General features: G+C 44.6%; 1 protein-coding gene across 1 annotated transcript in view; it reads left to right on the forward strand.

Annotated features, from left to right (window-relative positions):
* Window positions 1–19,199, forward strand: part of IKBKB (inhibitor of nuclear factor kappa B kinase subunit beta) — a 69,888-nt gene extending 50,689 nt beyond the window's left edge. Inside the window, exons 17-22 of the mRNA XM_082254901.1 lie at window positions 7,336–7,385; window positions 7,471–7,570; window positions 11,298–11,445; window positions 13,673–13,728; window positions 17,727–17,817; window positions 19,072–19,199. Of these exons, the coding sequence (XP_082111027.1) occupies window positions 7,336–7,385; window positions 7,471–7,570; window positions 11,298–11,445; window positions 13,673–13,728; window positions 17,727–17,817; window positions 19,072–19,143 (517 nt within the window). The 3' untranslated portion in view covers window positions 19,144–19,199. The remainder of the gene's footprint in view (window positions 1–7,335; window positions 7,386–7,470; window positions 7,571–11,297; window positions 11,446–13,672; window positions 13,729–17,726; window positions 17,818–19,071) is intronic.
* The last annotated feature ends 271 nt before the right edge of the window (window positions 19,200–19,470 follow it).

A 19,470-nucleotide genomic window follows, 5' to 3' on the forward strand; every position in this document is an offset into this window, starting at 1 on the left:
GTTCGGCGGGGGGGCAACAGGGCAATTGCTACCCCCGAGAAAATATTACTGATTGTGAGGCCAACCCCCCCGGGAAATCAGAGCTGCGGTCGGGACGACTCACAGCCATTACACATAGACACTTGACACTCTGCCCCCTGTACCTCCCCCAGCAGGTTTCCAGCCTATCTCCTGCAGGCTGCTTGCTGCTTGAGTGGGCGGGATGGGGATGTACCTGACCACGGAGATCGCGCCCGCCTGGAAGAGGGAAGGGTGAGCAGCTGAGCAGAGGGAGCCGAGTGAATGTTCCTGGAGGTAGGCTCAGCTAGCTGTACATGGTGAATTAGTTTGCAAGCACCTCTATGCTAAGACTGCTGAGTTACTGCAGCTTAGCATAGAGGTGCTGTTAGCTGACAAATGGAAATGCATGTCCTTTTCATTTAGCTCAATAAGCATTGTGAATGCCCCCTGATGTGTGCCCTCCTGATACCCCATGGTATTCCCTCCCAACCCCCCACCCAGTGTGTGCCCTCCTGATACCCCATGGTATGCCCTCCCAACACCTCCCCCCCAGTGTGTGCCCTCCTGACACCCCATGGTATGCCCTCCCAACCCCCCACCCCAGTGTGTGCCCTCCTGACACCCCATGGTATGCCCTCCCAACCCCACCCCAGTGTGCCCTCCTGATGCTGGTGGGGTTCAGTACCTCCAACAAGGTTAAGAACCACTGATGTAGATAAAAACTTCCCTCTTCATAGAAGGTACTGTTATCCTGTCTAGCTTACCTGAACAAAATCAACCCCCCTTCTCTTTCACGGTTTCCCAGTTCCAACAGCCGTGGACTGCTGCAGTCTTCACATTCTGCAGCCAAAGCCTCTCCTGTGTTGGTCCCTCTGCATAGTCTATTCCAGTGATGGCGAACCTTGGCACATCTTTCAGATCTACATATCCCATGATGCTCATGAACTCTCTAGTGTAGTTCAGCATCATGGGAAATGTAATTCCAAAACATCTGGGGTGCCAAGGTTCGCCATCATTGGTCTATCCCCATTAACTTCTCTGAATTCTATGGATTCATCTCTTGTGGATCAGAAGATTGTACCTACAGGGTGTAAAGATTGTGGCAGACCACTGTCCTCAGGTGTAAGTAATTAAACTTCTGAAGACAGGGAGGTGGGTAATTTTGTACAGGGGGATAGGCAGGCAGGATAACTGTTTTATCTGTGAATATGCCTGCTGCTTGGTTTGTACATCTGCCTCTAGCTCTCAGACATAGCAATACACAATTTTAAAATGCAGTACATTTTTAATGTTTGCACTGAATATATATTCCAAATGCTGAAATACATTTGTTGCAAATATGCAAAGGATTAACTTTGTGCAGATCCCTGGACTTTTCCTCCGTGACATGTAGCACCATACAGACTGGTTACATTTTATGCAAACCTGTTGTATAATATCGCATTGCTTTGGAGTGCAGTGAAACACTGCGTTCTGGTCTGAACATTAGAAAGAAAAAATTATTCTTTCTCTTTCATTCATTGACGGACACAGCTCCTGATCTTCTTGACCATTGGTTTATACTGCCCCCTACAGGAGTAGGACACTAGGCAGAAAAATAACTTGACTACACCTATGGGCAGTCCCAGGAGGTATACTCCCCCTCTCCGCTATAGGTACTCAATTTTCGTTTTTCTGCATAGTCAGGAATAAGGGCCTAGTTCCTTGGTGGGATCTCTGGTCCTGGCAACTTCTTTCTTGTTAGATTGATTTTTTTTCTGCTGGTTTTTTCCTGTGCAATCTACAGTGAACTGCCGGACTGGGCAATAGGCTGGATAATCTAGATCCAGTGGTCATTCCAGTCTGGCCAGTGGGCGCGCGCGCAGACCTTAGCTCCGCACTCGGTCAGCCGCGACATAGCCCCACTGGACAGGGGCTGGCCTGCGAGTTAAACGCCTCGCAAGGTCGTATACGACCGGTTCTCAGCCTGCGTCGCAGCATTCCTCCTGGCCGACAGCACCCCCCATTTCCATGGCGAGGAGGTTCTGTCTGGAGCAGTGCCCGCCTGGTTCCTGGTATGGTGAGTAGCTGTCCCCCCCTCTCCCCCTGGAGGGTTTTGGGGTGGATGTGGGCACCTCCCTGGGATGGTCAGACCCCCGACTTCCCCTCCTTCCTGTTAGGCCCCCTGTCTGAGTCTGATGGTCCTGTGGGTCATCTATCCCCCACTCCACCTATGCGGCCACGCGCCCTGAGTTCTCAAATAGTGAGGATAATTCCTACACTCCCATAGCAGCGCACGAAAAGGTGCTGGTGGACGCACTGATTGTGTCTGTGCCTGAGACTTTAAAAATGGAGGACTCAGCTCTGCAGCGGAGGCACCGGTTCCCTTTTGCACTCAAAAGCCGTCTAGAACGGCGAAGGTGTTTCAGTTTCCTGCCTATTTTGACAGATTTGTCGCAAAAGAGTGGGAACACCCAAAACGTCCCTTTGTGGTCCCTTAATGATTCACTATGAGGTATCCTTTTTGAAGAGTCCCTCCTTAAGAAGTGGACTGTTCCACTGGTGGTGGATCCCCCGGTTTCCAGGTTGAATAAAGCAACCATGATTCCGGTAGAATCACCGTTCTCTGCAGACCTGTTGCTTCAAAGAGTGATTGTTTGGTTCCAACTTCGGAACGTTTTTCAGAGGTTTTATTCAAACCTGTTCACGGTCCCGAAGAAAAAAGGCAAGGTGCGTCAAATTCTAGATCTCAAGGCTCTGAACTGCTTTGTGCGGGTACAGAAGTTCAAAATGGAGTCTATTATCACGGTGGTTGCATCCCTGCATCAGGGGGATTTCCTTGCCTCAATTGACATCAAGGACGCTTTCTTACACATTCCAATCTGTGTCTGTCACCAACGTGTCCTCCGCTTTGCTGTGGGAGAGGACTATAATCAGTTTGTGGTGTTACCCTTTGGTCTCGCCTCTGCTCCTCGGGTCTTCACAAAGGTGTTCGCCCCCGGTGCTGGCATTGTTACTTCAGGAAGCGATCGCAGTACTGGGCTATCTGGAAGACCTTCTCTTGCGAGCAGAGTCTCCTACTGCTCTGATGGACAACGTGGACATCACTATACAGACTTTGAGGGAGTTCGACTGGCCTCTGAGTTTTCAGAAGTCTGTTCTGGTTCCTTCCACAAAACTGGACTATCTGGGTCTGACTGTGGACTCGGCTCTAGCCAAAGTGTTCCTTCCTCTGGAGAAGCTCCAGAAGTTGCATGCGGCGATTCATCTCTTGCTGTTCAGCAGGTGGTCACCCCTCCGAACTTGCATGCGGGTGCTGGGCCTGATGCTTTCTACCCTCGAGACTGTTCTGTTTGCACAGTTCCATACAATGTTCCTGCAAAGGGAGATCTTGGCCAAATGAGACAAGTGTCCGACGTCTCTGGACAATCAGATGCGGCTGAGCCGAAAAACAAAAGGGTCGCAGATCTGGTGGCTTCACTCTCCAGCTCTTCGCCAGGGCAAATCTTTTCTCCCCCTGTATTGGATGGTGGTTACCACGGATGCCAGTCTGTCCGGGTGGGGAGGTGTCCTGGGTCAGAACTCCGCTCAGGGAGTTTGGACACTGGAAGAGCCTATACCTCCCAATCAATGTCCTGGAGTTCCAGGCTGTGCCTGAATCACTGGACGGATCGCCTTCAGGGGTGTTTGGTGCAAATCCAATCTGAGAATGCCACGGCCTTGCCTTATGTCAATCACCAGGGTGGAACAAGAAGTGTATTGGCAGCTCTGGATGTAGCTGGCATTCTTCAGTGAGCAGAACGGTTCGCTCCTGCCCTCTCCGCTTTACACATTCCAGGGGTGGAAAATTGTCAGGCGGATTATCTTAGTCAGCAGTTGTCGGACCAAGAGGAGTGGTCCCTTCATCCAGTGGTGTTTCATCAGCTGTGTCTCCTGTAGGGCACCGCCGAGGTGGATATGTTGGGCTAAACAGGAATGTGCACAGGATTGTGGCACGGTCACGGGATCCGCTAGCGGACGCCACTGATGTGCTGGTGGCCCCCCTGGGATCAGTATTGTCCGATTTTATGCCTTACCTCTTTTCAAGCTTCTGCTGAGACTCTTGCGCAAGATATAGGCAGAAGGAATTCCGATCATTCTAGTGGCCCCGGATTGGCCTTGCCGGTCCTGGTACACCTGGTCACAGACGTAGGGAGGACCTGCTGTCCCAGGGGCCAATCTTCCATTCTGCTTTACAGTCGCTGGCTTTGACAGCTTCGCTGTTGAAAGCCAGGTGCTGTTGAAAGGATTAGTGATTCCTACTCTACTGAAAGCTAGGAAGTCTGCTTCTAGGAAGATCTACCATTTATGTGAAAAGCGTACATTTCGTGGTGTGAGTCACTTGGTGTTCACCCTCGCTATTTTTCGGTGGCTTGGGTCTTGACCTTCCTTCAACGGGGGGGGGTTGAGCAGAAGTTGGGCTTGAGTATCGATAAGGGCCAGGTGTTGGCCTTGGCGGTCTTCTTTCAATGACCCTTGGAAATGCACTCTCTGGTGTGTGCTTTTATTCAGTGGGTTTGTCATTCGACTCCACCAGTGCTGTCCCCACTACGGTCTTGGGATCTCAACTTTGAGCTTTATCTCTACAGAAGCCTCCCTTTGAAAATATTTGGGAGATTCCCCTGCTTACGCTGTCCCAGAAGGTAGCCTTCTTGGTGGCTATCACCTCTGTGTCCAGGGTGTTGGAATTGGTTGTGGTCTCTGATTTCCATCTGAATGAAGACATTGTGTTGCCGTCTCTGTGTCCCAGGCCAAAACATCCATAGGAAATTGCGTGTCATTCCCTGGATGTGGTTCAGGCTATTCGGGTGTACCTAGCAGCTACAGAGTCTTTTAGGAAATCAAACTCTCACTATTTGTCCTTCATCTGCAACCATTTGTAGATGGATCAGACAAGACAGTGACTCAGGTTCCTCCTTTCCCTGTGAAGGCGCACTCTACGCGGGCGCTCAGTGCTTCTTGGGTCTTCCGTCATCAGGCATCAGTAACGCAGGTGTGCAAGGCGGCTACTTGGTCGTCGGTACACATTTTCACAACATTTTATAAAGTGGATGTGTTTGCATCTGCGGATGCCTCCTTTTGGCTGCAGGTTTTTTCAGGCTGCTGTTTAGGGGGCTTGTTCCCTCTTTGGGGGTGTACTGTTTTTCAGGTGAGCTCCAGTTGTTTTGGTTTAGCTCCTGTTACCTGGTTGACTACGGTTTAGCCTAGGGAATTTTTTCTTTCTGTTCCCACCCCCCATGTTTGACACTGCTTTGGGATGTCCCAGTGGTCAAGAAGATAAGGGGCTGTTGGTCAATGATCAGAGAAAGAGAAACAACAACTGAGTACCTATAGCAGTGAGGGGGAGTATACCTCCTGGGACTGCCCATAGGCGTAGTTAAGTTCTTTTTCTGCCTATTGTCCTACTCCTGTAGGGGGCAGTATAACCCAATGGTCAAGAAGATCAGGTGCTGTTTCCGTCAATTAACATCAGAAAAATGGATTTTATGGTAAGTCAAAAATCCCATTTTTTTTTTTTTTTTTGTGCCATTGCAGTTTCTTGCGCTTTTCCACATTGAAAACAGACATTGTCTGTAACTGCATGTAGTGTAAATGGGCCTTGAAAGTGAAAGGCAAATCAAATCCTTATTAAGCTTAAATCTACTCCCACCCCCATTCTAAGCCTATTTTATCTATCCTGTAAAAGACTAATCTGAAGTCTCTGTGGTCCGGTCACATGATCCCTCCAGTGGCCAGCTTCAATGAAGAGGAGAGATTGCAAACAACGGCTGCAGAGCCTGGGTGATGACGTGGACCGTATCCTTACTATTGGGCATCTGTTGTCGGCTGTCCCTCTTCCACACTAAAGCCGGCTCTGGGACCCTATCATGTGAGCAAACCAGAGTGGCTTTAGAATAGGTAAGTATAGGCATCTTTCTATTTACAGGGTAGACAGAATAGGCTTGGAGGTAGGAGTAGATTTAGGCTTAGTTGGGGTTTGACTTACATTTCCACTTTAAGGTTTACAGGAACAAACGTAGCATACTTCTGGATATAAATAACTTGCAGTAGCATTTTCTCTACATGGGTACTTCTTTATCTCTGTGCTGATCTTTCTAAATTTCCACAACTGTATATAAAAAGATACAGCCGTGTCCAAATGTTTTGAGAAGTACACAAAATCTTTTCACAAAGTCTGCTCCTTCAGTGTTTTTAGATCTTTTTGTCAGATGTTACTATGGTATACTGAAGTATCATTACAAGCATTTCATAAGTGTCAAAGGCTTTTATTGACAATTATGTTTATGCAAAGAGTCAGTATTTGCAGTGTTGACCCTTCTTTTTCAAGACCTCTGCAATTCTCCCTGGCATGCTGTCAATAAAATTCTGGGCCACATCCTAACTGATGGCAGCCCATTCTTGCATAATCAATGCTTGGAGTTTGTCAGAATTTGTGGGGTTTTTTTTGTTCACTTGAGGATTGACCACAAGTTCTCAATGGGATTAAGGTCTGGGAAGTTTCCTGGCCATGGACCCATAATTTTGATGTTTTGTACCCCAACCCACTTAGTTATCACTTTTGCCTTATGACAACATGCTCCATCATGCTGGAAAAGGCATTGTTCATCACCAACCTGTTCTTGGATGGTTTGGAGAATTTGCTCTCTGAGAATTTTTTTGTACCATTCTTTATTCATGGCTGTGTTCTTAGGAAACATTGTGAGTGAGCCCACTCCCTTGGCTGAAAAGCAACCGCACACATGAATGGTCTCAGGATGCTTTATAGTTTGCATGCCACAGGACTGATGGTAGCGCTCGCATTTCCTTCCCCAGACCAGGTTTTTTTTGGATGCCCCAAACAATTGGAAAGGGGATTCATCAGAGAATGTGACTTTACTCCAGTCCTCGGCAGTCCAATCACTGGACCTCCCAGAGGTACTGACACCTGCCTCCATTCCTGAGCAAGCTCTGCACTGGTGGTTCCCCCAATCCCGCAGCTGAATCACGTGTAGGAGATGGTCCAGGCTATTGCTGGACTTTCTCGGGCACCTCTGAAGCCTTCTTCATAATTGCAGTGGAAATATTTTTTTATGGGATTGAGTTACTTTTCATGGCAAAGAGAGACTTCATCTATTCATTCATCTGATCACTCTTCATAACATTCTGGATTATATGCAAATTGCCATCATAAAAACTGAGGCAGCAGACTTTGTGAAAATTAATATTTTTGTCATTTTCAAAACTTTTGGCCACAGCTGTACTTTTTATGTCTGACAGGGGGGTTCTAGCATTGAAGGTGTTAGATGCTAAAAACAATTATTTTTATTGTATTTGCAGAGAGGAGCAGGCCAAGGAACTTTACAAGAAACTACGAGAGAGGCCAAGAGGTATGTAGAGTATCTGTTGATGTTGCTTTGTTGATTTTCAAAAGATGGAACATCATTTCCTGTCATAATGTATTTGTTTCCACAGAGCAGAGGACCAGTGGGGACAGCCAAGAGATGGTGCGCCTCCTACTCCAGGCTATTCAGAGCTTTGAGAAGAGAGTTATTTTAATATATGACCAGCTCAGGTATTTGTCTGGGTAATAGGGCTGATTGCACTTGTTTTAACATCTATAAGTTGATAAAGAGCAGTGCCAACATTTACACCCCCGTCCATTTAACCCTTACGCTGCCAGATCTGTGCTTGCGGTTTTTTTTTTTTTGCACACGTTTAAAAAATCATTTTAGGCCTGAAGATTACATAAAACCCCCAAAACATTGTATATTTTCTGAAAGCAGATACCCTAAAAAATAAAATAGTGGTTGTTCCAATTTTTTATTTCACAGAGTATTACTGCAATGGTCTAGGAAATGCACAATCTCAGTAAAAAATGCATTAGAGTTCATTTTAGGGCATACAGGTTATGCTGGTCCCAGGACCTGGATACATGGCAGGGGTGCACGTGCGGGGGAAAGAAGATGATCACGTTGCCGGGGGTGTGTGGGAGCAATCGGTAAGCAGTGCAGCCGTCAGACTGCTTCCATCTGACAGGCAGAAGTCTGCTTGTCAGATATACACACAATCCTGTTGTCAGGTCCATATGACGTACAAACCTGGCAGCAAAAGAGTTAAAGAGCACCAGTCTTCGTTTACAACACCACAGAGGATATTTTATATTTCTTCATTACATTATTTGATGTGTTTTGTGTAATTCTGTTTGTTCAAGAAATGACAACAATATTTATATTTTGAAAGCCTCTCTATCCTTTATAAATTGGTTCCCCGTGAGTTATTACCAGCACCTCAAGCAGCTCTTTGAACAATTCTATAACTCTGATCAGCAGAGAACAATCTGCCGATCAGAGTTATTAACCTAACCTCCATGCCCGTCACCTAAAACTACTCCCCCACTCCCCCCCCCCTCACCCTTTTTTCCTATCCCCTGCTGCTACCCTTTGGAACCGGCATCCCTCCTCTGCGGCTCCCGCCGGGTTCAGGTGCTGCTGGGGCTTGGGGGGGGGGGGGGATCACAGAATGTCCCCCCTGGCAGACGGTTTCCCTCCCTTTCCCTCCCGCCACCTGCAGCTGCTGACCGGCACTGTGTCCGGCCTGCTGTCATGCTGAGTGGGGGGGTTGGTGCTGGGGCTTGGGGGAGCTTGGTAAACATGTGTTTACCAGTCCCCTCCCTGTGGTGCAGTGGACCAAGGCAGCCATCGCTAACGGTGGCCTTGTGTCCACTGACAGCTCAGCCGATCATAGTAAAAGGAGAGTTTACTATGTGTCAGGATTTCAGTTTATGAATGCATAAAGAGTCTCTATATTGACATTTATTATTCATGTAAAGTGCTGCAGAGAAAGTCCCCTTCTCTGTCTCAAAAAAAGAGATATGGGGGTCTGTTTATTACACCCCCCCCCCCCCAAAAAAAAAAAGTATAGTTGTAAAAAAATAAACTAAAAAGGTATAATTGTAAAAAAGTAAAAAAAAAAAAAACATGGAGCGGACTCTGTCAAGCAGATCCGCCTGCTCAGCGAGGGATCTCTCTGCTGATCCCCGCTAAGCAGGTGGATGACAGCTCTACGTCCGCTCCGCTGATGCAGAACGGACACAGCCCGCTGTTCTCTATGGGGCCACCTGTCCATTTCTTTTATGATCCGAACTGCTAGATGGATTGGGAATGGGATCCCCATCCGTCTGTTTTAGTGGATCGGCTCGAGTGCAGGCGGGTGTAAACACATGTCCGTTTACATCAGCCTTGCCATAGAAAACAATGGGTGGTCCAATTGGGCCCACTTGAAAAACAAACAGGCAGACCTGATAGGTCTGCTTGTGTGAAAGGGGCCTAAGGCCTTGTTCACTTCGGGCATATACCGCATCCCTGTACAGGGATGTACAGGTGTTCCGTGCATCCCTGTGCGGGTAGTCCCATTGGTGTCACTTTGGATGTAGCAACTGCACGAACAGAGCCGTTGCTCCCAATTTGACATCCACATAGGTCCGCGTACATGTCCTTGAGCTCATAGTGTCTACATTCTCGTGCACCCACACCCACATGGATGTCAGATTGGGAACAGCAGCTTTGCCTGTGCAGCTGTTGCATCCCAATTGACATAAATGGGACTGCCTGTGCCAGTAAACATGGCACTCCATGGGCATACTATTAAGTATGCCACATGTAAATGATGTTTTAGTAGTAATTTAGCAGGAATTTTTCAACACCAGTGTGAACTTGGGGCCAGTTCACACTGGTGTGATGCCAGACATTGCATGTGATTTGCTCCGCATTGCTGTGCAGATCACATGCAATGTCTGTGCGATGCAAATTCAGCCATACAAACTGTATGGCTGTATTTGCATCGCATTCAGACCAAACTCATGCAGGACCCTTTTTTTTTTTTCACACCCATGCAATTCGATTCCTGTCCGAAATCACAGTTCCCACTGCGAACTGATCTGGGGGTGTCATTAACATTAACTCAAGGCAGGTTTAGCTTTTATATTTAGAAGGAACTTAGCAGGGATTTTGTAGAATTTGCTGTTTGTGTCTGCTAATAATGATTTTAGTGCATTTTTAGCAAAAAAATATTTTGGCAAATATCGCGGGGCCTTAAAAATCAGTAACACCTTCAATTTATTCTACTGGCCCTTTGCTTTCAGAAAATGTATAGTTTGGGGGGTCTTTTAAAAACTCTGAAGCTGAAAGTGAAAATGAAAACCTCCAGATTTTTTGAGAAATTTGGTTATTTACAGTTTTGTGTACATTCTGTTTTCAACCTTTCGCAAAAAGGTACAATTAAAATTGTCTAAATATTTGTTATTTATTAACTCAATACAGGTTAAGCTTTTATATTTAGTAGGAATTTAGCATGAATTTTGTGAAATTTGCTGTGTTTATATCTGCTAAACATGCAATTAAAGAATTGTTAGCGCAAATATAGAGTTTTGATAAACATTTGGGCAAATAATGCAGGGCGTTAAAATCAGTAGCACCTTCTTTTTATTATACAGGTCATATGCTTTCAGAAAATATAAGGTTTGGGGGGTCTTAAACTCTGAAAGCTGTAAGGGAACAATAAAAACCTCTAGATTTGTTGAGAAATCTGGATATTTCCATTTTTGCGTATGTTTGATTTTCACCATTTTGCAAAAAGGCGGAATCTAAAATGTACAAATAGTGGTATTTTATTAACTCAATACAGGTTAGCTTTTATATTTAGCAGGTATTTTGTAAAATGTGCTGTGTTTTTATCTGTTAATAATGAATTTAGTGTATTTTTAGCAAAAATACTGTTTTGATAAACATTTGCCCAAATATCATTGTGCCCTAAAAATCAGTAGCACCTTATTTGTATTCTACTGGTCATGTGCTTTCAGAAAATATGTGGTTTGGGGGGTTCGTAAACAAACTCTGAAAGCTGTAAGGGAAAAATAAAAAAAAAAGCAGAGAAAAATTGCAAAAATGGCCTGGCCAGCAAAGTTTAAAAGTGGAGCACAGGGCCTGGCAGCGAAAGGGTTAAACAGTTGTCGCCAGAGCAAGTGTCCCAATTGGAAGATTTTACCTATATTTCTGTTCTGTTGAAAACGTCCTATTTTGCATTTTCCTTCACGTTCCGTCCATGTGACATTGGTCACCAGAAGAGGAGTAAATCCCTCTCTCTTACACAGACCATAATAAATACCAAAAATAAATGCACATTATTTTGACTGCAAAAATATATGCATTTATTATTATTATTTATTTTTTGAACTTGGCCTTTAATACATAGTGTTGCCGGTGGCTCTGGTTGTTGATGTATGGTTTTCCTTTCTTCTGCAGTAAGACAGTGCTGTGTAAGAGGAAAGCTCTGGAGCTTGCTCCCCGGGTGAAGGAGGTTATGAACTTGATGAGAGAAGATGAGAAGAAGGTGGTAAAGAGACAGGAGAAGAGGCAGCAGGAGCTCTGGGACCTACTCAGGATTGCTTGTGTAAGCAGAAACCTACTGGATTCTACTCTTTTGGCCAGTTTATAGCCATTCTGACGTTGTCTCTCTGACAGAGATCCTTGCATTCTTTGACTATCTGAATCAATAAAGTATGCATACAACATGATAATAGGATTTTACATTTGTGTATATGCATAAGTGAGGATATCTTACCGATTGCAGTGACTTTATATCATTTGATCTTGATTTTATGAATGAATGGTTTGCTGGTTGACAGACCTACATTTCAATCAAGAAACGTAGGGAAAGTTAATTAGCCACATTGTCGACAGCATTACTTTAATTTCATTTATTCCACTGCTGACCTGATCCACTGCCACCACATTCTTACCTGCACATTTTCCTAGCACATTTAAAAGAAAAGTATGGGAATTTTTTTTAATCATACTTGCCTAGGTGGATGCAATATTGGACCGATGTTCCACATCTGATCTAATCCTGAGAACCGAGAGATCAAACACCGCTGAATGCTCTGTTCTCAGTGCTCCTTGAGCAGAGAGCTAGTGACTGTCAGTCAGCGGCTCTCTGCTCTGACAACCCCCCCCCCACGCTCACTGGAGTGCTGAGCGGTGGAGGGGCAGTAGCGGCCGGCTCAGTCTCTCGGCAGCTTGCTGAGGCGCTGAGCTGGGTGCTGGTCCACGCATGTGGGCCGATACCGACCATATGGTGACAATCTCTTCCAAGCCTGGACCGGCTCAGCCCACTGTCTGCTAAAAACCGGTCACAGGGATGCAGAACGAACTGCATTCCTGTGATCCACAGGAGGACTACATTCAAACGAGCTTTGGCTGTACTTCTCCTTTAAGGCTTTGCAGTCTACTACATGACATTGCTAAAACTGGCGATTGGCCATTCAAGTATGGAGGGAGGTGGGGGGGGGGGGAGGGGGAAACAGTCACATGTAATTCTATAGGTTGATGGTCACATGTAATTCTGTAGGTTGGTGGATCCTGGCGGCAGGGGAGAGAATGGAAGGTGAGTAAAAGCTGATTACAATGTCTGCTGTAAAGTGAACTTTTCACAGTACAGATTCTCATTAAGGAAATTAACTTAATTTTTGATTTGTTAAGGTACTGCATTGGAAGCGTAAAGGAAACACTTTGCAGAAAAAAAAACTTTTGAGAGCTCCCACTCTTAGTAGCCAAGTCCTACCCACACTTAAAATCTCCTTTGTGTGGCAATGGATCCGACACTCCACTGTTGAAGTTTTCCTGATTGGGTACCTGCCCACCTCACCATTTTTTTGTTCACAGTGTCACTCCTAATATATTTGAGCTCTATTTACTTTTAGTTGCATTAGCATAAAGCAGTTCTGATGCACAAAAATGCCCATGTAGACAACCCTTAGAATAACTGTACTTTTAACTGCCACTTTAAGACCCTGTGCACAAGGGAGAGGGGCAAGGCCGTTAATCTCTGTGGATAGAGAGGCAGTAGTGCTCAGATCTTTGCCCTCACAGAGTCTGTAAACACTGCCCTCCCTTTGTCAGACTGTGGCAGAGTGACATTCAAGGGGGCATAGGTCCAAAAAAGTAATGGCACACTTTCAAGTGTTTTTTTTTTCTTCTGGAAAATCAGAGGAAATGTAAAATGAGCTGTCTTGGCCGCTGGATTGCTTTTTCTTAGTTAGAAAATGCCTGCTTGTAGCACTGTAACAACCTGTAAACATGGTGACCTGTCATTTGTGCAGTTCTGATATGTACAGTAATGCTTTTCACCCCAACACTCTGTCATTATGTGACTCAGCAGTGTGTACTGCCCCCTTAGATGCAGCAAAAACATGATCAGGTTTTAATAACATGAGAGGCTTAATAAATAATTTAGATTAAATTTTAAACACGTGTTCACAGGAGCTGAAGTCACCTTTTTTTTTATTTATGGTATTCTGGAGTTCAGATGAAAGCTTTTACAGAAAATGTTTTGACCAACCGTTAATCCCGTTGCCGCTGAATGCATCATATTGATTCAGAATGCAGGGGGCATCCCTGAGCATGAACCGAAAGACAGCAGAGCGCGTAAACTAGCAACATTTATTTAATTGTCAGACATCTGATTACACTGTCAGGTTATGGATGCATTATCTTGTAAAAATGTCATATGTTCATAGTAGATCAGATAATGTTTTACAGAGAATGATATATGCATAAAAACAGTAATTTCCTTTTTTTTTTTTTTTTCTGGCATGATGTTTTTGTCTTTTTCTGTTCAGAGTAAAGTTCGGGGTCCAGGAATCACCCCCCCTGTTCAGGAGACTGTAAAGAAAAGGTAATATCCCTGAATCACTGATGCTCTTTAACAGTGTATAGTGGCCAGAATTAAGTAGACTCTCCTCCAAGTTATTGAGTTCAGGCCTTTCTATTGACGGGTATTGTATGTGCTACAAAATACGAAGACGTTTTAGATAACTCTGTGCTTCAACCTTTTTGTAACAGTAGCCACAAAGGGAGGTCAATTCTATAATATTGCCCATGCCCAAAAGGGGTAGTTCTGCTTGTTTGTCCCTGGTTTTATTAGGTACCCACTCCCACTTCTGCCTGGATCACCGTTGCGAATCGAGCAGAAGTTCAACACCCCCCCCTCTTGTCCACAATCTTCTGGGACACATCACAGGTCCAAGAAGACTGTGGGCCCATTCACAAAGCGCAGCGCAGCTCGTCCATGCGCAGTGGGAAACCGGCTGTGAAGCCGCAAGGCTTCACTGACTGTTTCCTTTAGTTAAGATGCCAAAACCTGGACCCAAAGCCCAGTGACAAATCGGCTTGGGTAAGGATAGTGCTGGATCTCTGGACAGGTAAGTGTCCTTATATTACGTGTCAGCAGCTACAGTATTTGTAGCTGCTGAGTTAAAATTTTTTGGGGGGAGACTGAAGCGCCTCTTAAATACAGTACTTAAAGTGTTTGTGACCCTAAAAAAAAAAAAAAAAAAAAAAAAAGAGAGATCCTGTTCCCTTATAGCAGAATAAATAGCACATTGGTTGTGCTGTCTAATCTGCCCCTCTGTAGGCTGTAAAAAAACCTGGCTGATTCTTCCACTTCCTGGGTCCCCCTCTGTGTCCTGACCATGATTTTCATGGCTGCTGAGCCCTGATCATCGTGGTCTGCCTGCTTGCCAACGTCATCCGCAGCTCTCCTCTGTCCCCCTTATCCCCTCCCTCCCTGCCTGTCAGCTCTGTGTCTGTCTCTGCCCCCCTCTTGCCGCTATTAGTAGAAAATAATATATTACAAATTGTCACTGCCAGCCCCTTTATTTAATCTAGGCATACCACACTGCGAAAGTGTTTTAGTAAAACGAAGCCTGTAAATACCTTTTTACAGCTATCTTCAGGCCAGTCACCTGACTCCCAGCTGGTTTACTACTCCAATCCAGAGCTACAGCAAGAAGGTCTGAGTGGCCACGTGACCTTCCTCGCTGATTTCAGAGGGAGATCTCGGCCCCTTCTGCTGTAACCTGGGGATTGGAGTAGTAAACCGGCCAGCAGTCACGTGACCAGCCTGAAGATAGCTGCAAAAAGGTATTTACAAGCTTTGTTTTAATAAAACACTTATACAGTGTGGTATGCCTAGACATAATAGATGGGCTGGCAGTGAATAAACAACAGTGTTAACAACCACTTTAACAATATGACAGGGCTGGAAGCTGAAATGTTTCCTCTATTTTGTATGTCCCTGAATTAAGCTGATCTGCTACAGCTCTAATATCACTAATGATAATACTATCAGTGTTAAACAAAAATAAACTAAGGTTGTATTTAACTACAACAAGAGAAAATCAAAAACGAGTACACCTAGATCTAAATGTAATTATAAGAAAAATACATAACACAGACCGTCTGTACTCTTAGGTCCGCCAGCGGTTCTGCCTGCTCAGCAGGGGATCTCTCCTCTGATCCCCGCTGAGCAGGCAGATGACCAGTCCGTTTCCGCTCTGCTCCATAAAGAGCACAGGCTGGTCGGATCAAGGGCGCCTGAAAAACTGTCAGGCGGACCTGATTGGTCCATCCGTGTGAAAGGGGCCTAAAGCAGTAGTAAACTCTGTGCTAGTACGCTATACCGATAGGGTCTCTTCTGCTAAAAGTCCTAACTGTCAGTAATTTTTAAACAATTGGGTTTTATACCAATGTAAGTTCTGTGTCTTAGCTGGGGCACAGAGAGAGAGAAAATGTGCACATTGCCATTTGGTATCATACCCAAGAATGCTAAAGACCCATCCACATTTACACCCCTCATCTAGGTTTTCATCCCACCCATGGATGGTCTCTTGTCTTATCCACATTATTCTTAGGAATCTGTCACTTATTGCAGGCCTCAGCTTTCACTTTGATCTCTCAGTGATGGACTGTTTGTCAAATATTATCCTTTAACATCCCTCCATTTCTCCAAGGACTTAAAAAGGGTGTTTAAATGCAAAATAGTGGCCGAGCAGCCATCTTAAAAAGGAATGTGCTCCCACGCCTCCTCTACCTCTTGCAAACCGTTCCTATAAAACTCCCACAGACCTTCTTTCAATCCTACAGACGTATCTGCTCCACTTTTCTATAGAACCGATTCAGACCCAGAATCAGTTACACATCTCTCACAGTACCCAAACATAAAGGCGGCATAGCTTTGCCTGACTTGCAACGCTATTATTGGGCTTGTCAACTGACCCGAATAGTAGATTGGAACATACACAGAGACACAAAAGATTGGGTAAGACTAGAAGAATCCCTGTCCTCCACTCACCTGAGATCCACACCCTGGCTGCGCAAACCACACATTCCCAAAACCTTTCTTGATCACCCACCTTTTGGTCCAACAATCCATAGTTTTAAACTATCTTGCACCAAATTCAACATATCGAAAACGCCGGGCCTCATGTCCCCCTTCCAGAACAATCCGGAATTCCCTCCAGGTCTGGAAGGTGAATTCCTGCCTTCTGACACTAACAAAAATAACTCAAGAATACACCACTTTCTACACTCTGGCAAATTAATGACATTTACCAAAATCCATACCAAATGGAAACATATCCGATTAAACTGGTGGTCATATATGCAAATCCAACATTTCATCTCTGCACTCGTGAAACGAACCTATATAGCTCGCTCACTCCTTTCGAACAACTCTGCTCACTCACCACTCCTCAAAGACATACTCTGGGATAATTTTGAACCTGACTCAGGAAAAGCCCAACAAACATGGTCAAAAGAATTTAATTTGCATATCGAGGGACCAATGGGACCACATAGATTATTGTACGCACAAAAGCTCCCAAAATGTGTCCATTCAGGAGAATGCTTATAAAATATTTCCCCGATGGTATAGAACTCCCAAACTTCTACACAAGTTCAACGCAGACATATCTGATAAATGTTGGAGGTGCAAACAGGCCTCTGGAACTCTCATAAATGCAAAATAGGATCTTCTTCCCCCGCCATACCTCTGGTAGAGTGGTCCTGTTCAGCACTGTTTTTTTTAAGATGGCATTTTGCAGTGACCATTTTGCTTAATGATCGCTAAAGTATTCAGAAATGTCTGAAATGAATATGGAAAATGTTCCACAGTCCAACAGCAGCTAGTTGACCTAAGTGGGCACCTAGGGCCACCCCAGTTACCCACAAAAATGAAGTTTTGTAAATGAGTGGTGCAGCATTGTAAATGTTGCACAGTGATGACGCATTGTCTGCTTTCCTCGCAGTGTTTCTTCATAATTTGTGCTGTGAGCATGATGTTATCAACTAAACTAACAGAAGCAAATACCTTAGGAAGGTGCCAGGTAGCATCAGTTGCTTTCTAGTTGGACTGTATATAGAATTTGTAAGGTCTTTTTTACACGGGGTGTACTAAAGTGTACACTCGTAGCGGGCTGTGTTTACCCACACAGAGATGCACAGATGTTCGTGCATCCTCTTGCAGGCAGGCTATTGATGTCAATTGGGAGGCAGCGACTGTACAGACACAGAGGCTGCTCCTATTCAGACATCCATGTGAGTGCACGGCTCCAAATGCACACCGTCTGTGTTCAAAGCTGTGCATCCCCATCCGCACAGATGTCAGATTGGGAGGAGCGTGTGTCCATGCAGCCACTACGTTCTAAAAAGACAGTGTCAGTGGGGCTGCCTGCTCTGGGATGCATGGACATCTGTGCAACCATGTGTGGGTCAACATGGCCCACATGCCCATGTACACTTTAGTATGCCCTGTGTAGACAAAGACTAATAGATTGTCATTTTAAATCGCACATTATTTTTTATTCTAATGCTTCTTTGTGTATCTGCCCACAGTGAGGATCTTCTTTCAGAGTCCCGTAGGTTGTGTGGGGACTTGGAGTCTTCTGTGAGAAGTTTAATAACAGAGCCAGACTCCAGTCTCATGGTGAGTATTCTCTGCAGCGGAAGTGCAGGCACATCATTGCTTGTCATGGTGATTAGTTTAGGAGAGCTATAAATGTTGTTAAAGTGTCACTAAACCCCCATCATAAAAAACTAGCAATAAATGGTGTATTACATGCTCTTCATGTGTGTAAAGGTGTTACATGCTCTTCATACTCACTCAGTCACTATGGGATTCGTTTTCTGTTTTCTTCAAAAAACCTGGTTGATCCTGCTGTTCTCTATCTCCACCTATCTCCACCTTCAATGTCAATGTCAATGTTCCCAATTCAGCTAGGGATTTTTCAGAGCAGTGTTAGCAGCTCTACACATGCTTAGTTTTCAGTGAGTTTCTATGCTGAGAATTTTCTCCCTATCACATCTGAGCAGCCCATGTAACTATAGAGTCTCACGTGGGCGTATACACTGTGGTAAATTACAGCCCTCCCCCGCGCTACTCCATGCCCACTCACCAGCTGAGTAAATTAATGGAGGCTTCACCTCCCTCTTATTCTAAGGCACAGGCTGGAGAGGTGTGACACAGCCTGTGACTGGCAGAAATCCGCCCACACCATGGTATTGTCAATTTGATTTCAAATATATATTTGTATGACAACTTAAAACAGTTTATTAATATTAATTTTTTTATTCATACGCTCTTCGAAAGGCTATGTTTTAATTTTTTTTTTTTTTTATTTTAAACATGTGACCAGCAGCAGAGGACTAGAAGATCTTCCTGCTTATGTTTCCCTGCAGACAGGCTGGGAAAAAGCTGGGCCACGTGACGGCTGTATATCAATTAGGAAAAAGTTATTTAGATGTTTTTTTTTTTTAATTCAAATAATTACAGTCCCATTATCCCCATACAGAAATAGAAGGGACAATGTAAATTAAACAGTGTGTGTTTAGCATCACTTTAACTTTTCATTAAACGTATATTTCTCCTTTTTGTATTTCCAACCAGGACAATTGTAGTCTACTTAAATGTGTGTTTTGTAGATGCTGCTATTCTGGTAATAAGGGTAGTGATAGAAGTAATCCTAAGTGACAGCCTGTTACTTCTGCTCAGTATACTTTATTAAATTATGTTCAAACTTTCCACAACATTTATGAACTCTTGCATAACATTGCCAACAATACACTAAGCCTGGATCCCACATCTGGCTCCCCTCCCCCAGCCCCATGCTTTCTATTATCTTATCACACATGGAATGCATTTTGTTCTGCATTGTTCATCTATTTTTTTTTTTTTTTTCAGTCATTTGATTGGTCTTGGCTGCCTCCACAGGAAGAGGAAGCAGGAGGTGGATGTCAAATCACAGCAACGTGAGGCTCTCCAGCAACAGCAAAGCATTACGAGCAGAAACTTGTCTTTTAACATGTACATGTCTCCCTTAGAAAGCCGAGGCAGGCATTTAGATCTGAGGTTTCGCCTTTCAGTTCCTCAGAAACCAATCTGCTTATACCATGTTTCTTATGGTAAAGATAAAGAAAGAGAAAAGCTGATTAATTGCAATGGACAACCCAGGCAGGTTTTTATACAAGAAGCCTTTTTCTTTTGTACATTGGAGTTTAGCGCTCAGAACCTGACAATGATCGTGTTTGCCACGGGGTTTGCAATACTAAAAAAAAAAAAAAAAATCACACTGCCTTATAC

Source organism: Pelophylax lessonae (assembly GCF_965119305.1).
Source record: "Pelophylax lessonae genome assembly, chromosome: 4".
Taxonomy (NCBI): Eukaryota; Metazoa; Chordata; class Amphibia; order Anura; family Ranidae; genus Pelophylax; species Pelophylax lessonae.